Source organism: Rosa rugosa, chromosome 1 (assembly GCF_958449725.1).
Source record: "Rosa rugosa chromosome 1, drRosRugo1.1, whole genome shotgun sequence".
Lineage (NCBI taxonomy): Eukaryota > Viridiplantae > Streptophyta > Magnoliopsida > Rosales > Rosaceae > Rosa > Rosa rugosa.
The window spans coordinates 46,360,902-46,367,293 of NC_084820.1; the positions used below are offsets into that span (position 1 = coordinate 46,360,902).

At 37.9% G+C, this 6,392-nt stretch overlaps 2 protein-coding genes across 5 annotated transcripts; one reads left to right on the forward strand and one right to left on the reverse strand.

Moving 5' to 3' along the window:
* Positions 1-1,041: 1,041 nt before the first annotated feature.
* Positions 1,042-4,298, forward strand: LOC133725122 (RHOMBOID-like protein 5). 4 transcript variants are annotated; one of them, XR_009854266.1, is made up of 6 exons: positions 1,043-1,462; positions 2,126-2,289; positions 2,380-2,546; positions 2,857-3,113; positions 3,230-3,344; positions 4,036-4,298. XR_009854266.1 is itself a non-coding variant. In XM_062152250.1 (5 exons), exons 1-5 carry the CDS (start codon positions 1,167-1,169, stop codon positions 3,285-3,287), a joined length of 888 nt encoding a protein of 295 aa, XP_062008234.1. In that variant the 5' UTR covers positions 1,042-1,166; the 3' UTR covers positions 3,288-3,714. The 4 variants fall into 4 exon arrangements, 2 of the variants coding, with proteins under 2 accessions (XP_062008234.1, XP_062008233.1); XR_009854267.1 differs by having other exon boundaries at positions 4,025-4,258; XM_062152250.1 differs by lacking the exon at positions 4,036-4,298 and having other exon boundaries at positions 1,042-1,408; positions 3,230-3,714.
* Positions 4,299-4,405: 107 nt separating this feature from the next.
* On the reverse strand, positions 4,406-5,992 carry LOC133725123 (DCC family protein At1g52590, chloroplastic). The gene is made up of 5 exons (XM_062152251.1): positions 5,702-5,992; positions 5,500-5,557; positions 5,163-5,270; positions 4,741-4,833; positions 4,406-4,623 (listed from the first exon to the last, which is right to left on the reverse strand). The coding sequence occupies exons 1-5, from the start codon at positions 5,886-5,888 to the stop codon at positions 4,542-4,544; spliced, it is 528 nt and encodes a 175-aa protein (XP_062008235.1). The 5' UTR covers positions 5,889-5,992; the 3' UTR covers positions 4,406-4,541.
* Between the last annotated feature and the right edge of the window lie 400 nt (positions 5,993-6,392).

The following is a 6,392-nucleotide window of genomic DNA, read 5'->3' on the forward strand; positions in this document are numbered from 1 at the left end:
ACCTAACATTCCATTAGTGTTTAAGTGCTTAAACCTAACATTCCATTAGTGTTTTAAGTGCTTAAACCTAACATTCCATTAATGTTTAAGTGCTAAAACCTAACCCATTATGAGTTGTTTAAAGCCAAATAGTGTTGCTTGGTAGCCTATATATAGAGGCTACAACAAGTAACAAAAGAACAACAACGTACAACACAATTCAAAACATCTCTAAGATGATCTAAGTTCTCTCTAGAGCAACCTCTCTAAGAGCAACTCCTCTCCTTCTCTTTCTCTTATCGGTGATCACACTCCTAGTCCTAGTCTTCTCAGAAGCCGACTTTCAGTGTCACCAAACCCTCTGTCAACGTACTTCGGTCCTAGTCTCCTCGGGAGCCAACGGTAGTGCCGCGACCAAAAGAAACAAGAACACAATTCATCAAAACATCTCTAAGATGATCTAAGTTCTCTCTAGAGCAACCTCTCTAAGAGCAACTCCTCTCCTTCTCTTTCTCTTATCGGTGATCACACTCCTAGTCCTAGTATTCTCAGAAGCCGACTTTCAGTGCCACCAAACCCTCTGTCAACGTGCTTCGGTCCTAGTCTCCTCGGGAGTCGACGGTAGTGCCGCGACCACAACGGTTACAGAACCAGCCAAGCAAGGGTAACGCCCTAGCAACCCAGCCAAGCTAAAGTCACGCTTTAGCAAGATCTCAATACTTCCCGGTGATTTCGCTCTGCTCAATCTGCAATATTGAGTATCGACTTGTGATCAATAAGAAACTTCAGCAAAGTCCTCACCACGAGGCACACGGCCTTGTCCCACTGTAAGAATTAATAAACTTAGATTCTATTTTGAGCAATCAAGTGTGGCACACGGCCTTGTCCCACTGTAAATGAAACAAATCCAAACTTATGTAACTAAACTGAAACCTTTTTCAGTTGCTAGTAATTTTAATAATTTTTTTTTAATTTTAATAATTTGGTACCATGTTTGTTTACTTTCAAGGATCATCAAGTAATTTCCTCACATCTATTATCAGGTAAAGTACCCAACTTAACCGCCCGAACCCAGAAAAATTCGTTCCTTGCCACCCAAGGACACCTATCTCCCTCCCTTACAACCTGGTGCACATTAGCATCTTGTCGGTGCAGTGTGTACCTCTTCCTCAATCCCCGTGGCCGAGATGGGGAAGGGAATGCCGTACTCCGACGTCGAAAAGGGGCCAGAAAGGGGGCAAGAGAAGAGGCGGCACAGGAGTCGACCACCTCCGCCACAAATTTGCCCCCCACCAGAGAAGCCATGGTTTCCGTGGCTCGTGCCAGTCATATTTTCGGCCAATCTCATCATGTTCATCATCACCATGTACATCAACGACTGCCCGTCTCAAGAGAATCATCCTCGGTGCATTTTGCCTTTCTTGAAGAGGTTCTCTTTCCAACCCTTCAAAGAAAACATCCTCCTTGGTCCTTCTGCACTCACGTAACAACTCCTCTCTCCCTGAAGATTTTTATTTTCCGGTTCTTTTTTCTTTACTGTAATGTAATTTTATGTCAAAAGGGGATTTCAAAAGTTCGTTCGATTGGTAGTTTTGAGGATATAATCAACTGTTAGGAAAAAAAAGAAAACAAAAACAAAAATTGAATAAAAAAATGCCAATTTGTCCTTTTACTTTCTAGGTTACCTTGGAAGATTCAAACTATGACCAGTTCTAATCCTACCCATTAAATTCATACCCTTTACTAACTTCTGAATTAGTTACAACTAAAAAGGGCTTAACTTGAAAGACTTGCAAATGGAGTTTATTGTAAGTGGAAGGGAAATTGGCACCAATCAGATTCTGAGCCACAACCATCTTCTTGCCATTCATTCAAACATTCTGTTCTACTCTGTACATTGATACACTTTTAGGTATGCAATCCTGTAGAACTCTAAGATAAAATAGACGACCTTTTACTTTGCCCATGAACCATTATACCCCCATAGTGCAGGGGACATCACCCTTTTAACCACGAGTCACACAGACAATGGGTCGGGGTGTTCTACTGAGCTGCAAAATTCATTTCTATTCATTAGCTACAGTCTTTTGCAAAATCAGTGTCACACTGAAAACATCCAAACTTAATCCAATTGCTACTCTTGCAGTCTGCAAAAGCTAGGTGCCCTTGAAAAGAACTTAGTGGTGGACGACGGAGAAGGATGGCGCCTCTTGTCTTGCATGTGGCTTCATGCTGGAGTTATTCATCTGGTTGTTAACATGTTAAGCCTACTATTCATAGGAATCCGGCTTGAGCAGGAATTCGGTTTCAGTAAGAGCTTAGATTCAAAAAAAGTCTGTCAACTCAGTTTTAACATGATCAATGCACAATAACTGTTCTCAACTGTTTGCATTTTGGCAGTCAGAATAGGACCCCTCTACGTACTTTCTGGATTAGCTGGAAGCTTAGCATCTACAAATCATGGAAAAGAATCTAGCGTATCAGTTGGCGCATCTGGGGCACTTTTTGGATTGTTGGGAGCCATGCTATCAGAGCTTTTTACAAACTGGACAATCTATACAAAGAAGGTAACCTTTGTTTTTCCTCTTTCTCTTGTTTTCAGTGACTCTCAGCTAGTTAGCTAAAAAAGATCCACTGCTAGCATTTTATGTGAATATTGTGCTCATGTCCAAAACTATGTTATTTCAGGCATACTAAACCCTAACCCCAAAATACTTGAACGTAAACCACATAGCAACATAGTTTCCTCACAACCACAATATCGGCATAGGAAAATATAAGTGCATGATCAAAATTAGTTATAATCTTAGAACATATCGTTATAATCTTAGAACATATCCATGATGGACGTATCTTAGATCTAACTTTCCTACTCAGTGCATAGCGCTCCTCATACTCGTCAGCGTCATTGCCGTGAATTTGGCATTAGGTTTTCTACCTAAGGTGGACAGTTCAGCTCATGTAGGAGGATTCCTCGCCGGATTTTTCTTTGGCTTTGTTCTTCTTGTTCGCCCTCAATTTGGATATGTAAGCCGCAAGTACATTCCAAGTTCCTACAATGGCAAACTTAAATCTAGGCACAAGTGGTATCAATATGTTCTAGGAATCACTGCTACTATTATCTTAGTTCTTGGGTAAGTATCTTTTTTGTTTCTTCATTTCTTTTTTACAATTTATTGAAGAATACAAACTGAAAAGTAACCACCCTCAATTCTCTGATAGATCTTCTTTCTTTCTTTTACTTTTGCAGATATACATATGCCTTTGGCAAGCTATACGGTGTACCACCAATGAAAAATCTGCCTTGATTTCAAGAAATCGAGACATTCTTGAGAGTTCACCTGCTAGTTCCTCAAGAATTGCAGGTATAGCACCACAAACTATAACAACACCCGAAAAGAGAAAAAAGAAACACCGCAAACTATACTTCCTTATATCAGGAATGTCAAACAAACACATGAAACACACACACATATATCTAAAGTGAACTTATTGCTGATTTATGATTGTATACCTGTCAATATTCGGATGTAAATGTATGTATATGATTTGCATACATCTCGAAAACCAGAGAACTAGAAGCTACTACAAAATTTGAATATGCTTTGGCATGGTATACTGGAGTTCATATGGCTCCATCAGATATAGGAAATTAGAATACTTGAAACATCACTTGCATTGAAGTTTTATGACTCAAACGTTATTTCAGTATTTCTTATTCAAATTCTGCAATTAGCTTGTTGTCATTGGTGTATGACTTAATTGAAATCTGCAATTGGTATCATGCATATGTGTGTGGAATCATAAATTTATACCACACGCATATACTCTCAGTTATTAATGAAGAACTATTCATTCTTTCTCATCTTTAACAACTTTTACAACATTATTGTATCTTTGAGGAGATGACGGCTTACACTCATCATATGATACGTGAGAAATCAAATTAGTAAATTATGGCACTTTCATTGATAATAGTATTTGATTGATTAAATTTTTTTTATTTTTTAATGAGCATAATTCGAGTTTTACCCTAAACTTCAAGATGGTAAACAGGGCAGTGAGAAAGACACATGTACCTATATGGTATGACCCCAATAGACATGAAATACTTGAAACATACTTGTGGGTTTGCATGCAAAACCAGGACCAACTATGTGATTTTAGCATGGAACGAAAGACTATTAGCAAAGACAGCAGGAATCTTCTAGGATAAGGAGTAGATAAAGGCAATTGCTATTTTCTAAGTGAAGATAGCAATGTAGACAAGTTCTGTAATTTCTGTCTCAGAATTTTTCTGCATTTGGAAAAAACAATGCAAGCATTGTTGTCGAAGATGACTTTACCCTCCTAATTCATATGAAAACTGTACTTCTGGAAGACTTATTATATCCGAATTTTATATCAATCAACTTGAGAAACTTCATTAGATAACTATAGGAATTTTGTTTTATTTCAATGCAAGCAAAATGTAAGTTACAAGATTAGGAGTCATCAGATATTTTAGATCTCCACTTGCCAATATACATACCTTCAGTAAGAAGGATCAAGTATTATAATTTCTATATCTCACACGACTCTGAGCGACCAAAAATTGTGTAACGATTGTTTGCAACATTGTCATATACAAAATCCCGTATGAAGCTGCAACCATCCAGACAGTATAGCTTCTCCCATCAGTTTCTAATCTAAGAAGAAGAAAGAAAAAAAATGTGTGTGTGTGCATAAGATCGAAAAACACAACAAAGAGGAAGGACTTACAGAGGTACAAACTGTACGAAGAATGCTAGCTGGGGGAAGGGTAAGTCTATATGTTCCATTATCTTCACAACAGCTTCTGACTTGATGAATGATCTGAAATCCACCTTTGTCATCTTTCAATATTATTCATATAATTATTTTACAAATTCAGAAAGGTCATGATATATTAAAACTGTTATCGGTTTTGGAATCATCAAATTCAGAAAGTATTTTACCAAAAAATAATTTAAGAAAAGATCATTTTCTTCTTTGCCTTCTTCAAGGAAAAAAAGAAAGAAAAAAATAAATGAATGATTCTGCCTTTCATCAGAAAGCTCCACAATGCAACTCAATTTATGCTGCTGTGCTTAAAGCTTATTCACAATTGCTGTTGACTAACACATAAGTTATTGTTATGGTTAAAGCTTAATCATTGTATATACCTATCCTGTTCAACCAGCACAACACTAGATATATCATCAGGAGCTCTTCCCGATCTTCGTAGCAGCTTCCTCCCTGCTTCACTCTGGAGAGCTTCAAATCTCATTCTCCTGTTAGTAGTCAGTAACCAAATATAAATGTGACGACGTGAAAACTTAAACCTCATATTCTACCACATAATTCAAACTCCCAAAAATTATAGACAAGCTTACTATATTTCTTACACAAACGAAACCATAAAAAACTATCCAACAGAAGCATCATCAATTCCCAAATTTTTAACTTAAGAATCATCATTATCAGAATCTAGTTAAGTCACAAGAAAGAGAAGAATCCAACCTATTTCGATCATTATCACGCACGAACTTTACACCTCCATTACACAAGTTGCAAACACCTGTAAAAAAAAAAAAAAAAAAAAAATCATATTTCGCCAACCATGTTCACTCATTACACAAAATGAAGAAAGAGGTTACTTTAACACCAAGCGCAAGATAGCATGAGAAAGAGATCATGTGCTAAAATGATCCGGTTTACGTACCGTCAAATAACATGATGGGCCTCGTGTCATCTTCAAAGAAGCTTGAAGTTGCTTCAACCCAGTCCACTGAATCTCCTCGGGTTGAGGATACAGTAGCAAAAGTAGTGAGCTTTCGTCTAACGTGCGCTGGCTGAGACAAGCGAAGAGGCCTTACTCGTACGAACCCACCAGGAACCAGAAGCGCCATTGAAACTGATGATGGTTGGCTTCGCCGCCCGCCGGTGGCTGTTATATGAAACTGAGATTCGGGAGCGTCACTCGATTTGCGCTCGGTTTACGTGGCTTCATAACTTTGGTACCACGTGGAAGTTATTATACCACTATCCTTTTTTTTTTTTTTTTAAGTGAGTTTCGTATTCACTTTGGCATTTTGGGTCCTTTGGGAGTGGGATTGCGAAGCTGAAAATAATAAAAATAAATAAATACTTAGCCGAACTCCCAAATTCGGATTTGAGGTGAGGTACAAGAGGCGGTTAATTTTGTTTTGGGAAAATTACTGGTCCCCCCTTTAACTTTTGGTGCGTCGACAGTTCAGTCCCTGTTATTTCAATTTTAAGAGATAACACCCCAAACATTCAAATTTCACACAATTTGATCCAAAATTACCATTTTACCCCTCACTTATTTCACACAATTGCGAAGCTGAAAATAATAAAAATAAATAAATACTTAGCCGAACTCCCAAATTCGG

What these genes read in the sequence shown, in the direction of transcription:
- LOC133725122 (XM_062152249.1), top strand. Translation starts at nt 1,167, where the DNA reads ATGGGGAAGGGAATGCCGTACTCCGACGTCGAAAAGGGGCCAGAAAGG. An exon ending in TGAGCAGGAATTCGGTTTCA is followed by an intron (nt 2,290 to 2,379) that starts GTAAGAGCTTAG and finishes GCATTTTGGCAG; the next exon opens with TCAGAATAGGACCCCTCTAC. An exon ending in ACTATTATCTTAGTTCTTGG is followed by an intron (nt 3,114 to 3,229) that starts GTAAGTATCTTT and finishes TTACTTTTGCAG; the next exon opens with ATATACATATGCCTTTGGCA.
- LOC133725123 (XM_062152251.1), bottom strand. Translation starts at nt 5,888, where the DNA reads ATGGCGCTTCTGGTTCCTGGTGGGTTCGTACGAGTAAGGCCTCTTCGC. An exon ending in CGTGATAATGATCGAAATAG is followed by an intron (nt 5,271 to 5,499) that starts GTTGGATTCTTC and finishes GACTACTAACAG; the next exon opens with GAGAATGAGATTTGAAGCTC. An exon ending in TTCGTACAGTTTGTACCTCT is followed by an intron (nt 4,624 to 4,740) that starts GTAAGTCCTTCC and finishes GGATGGTTGCAG; the next exon opens with CTTCATACGGGATTTTGTAT.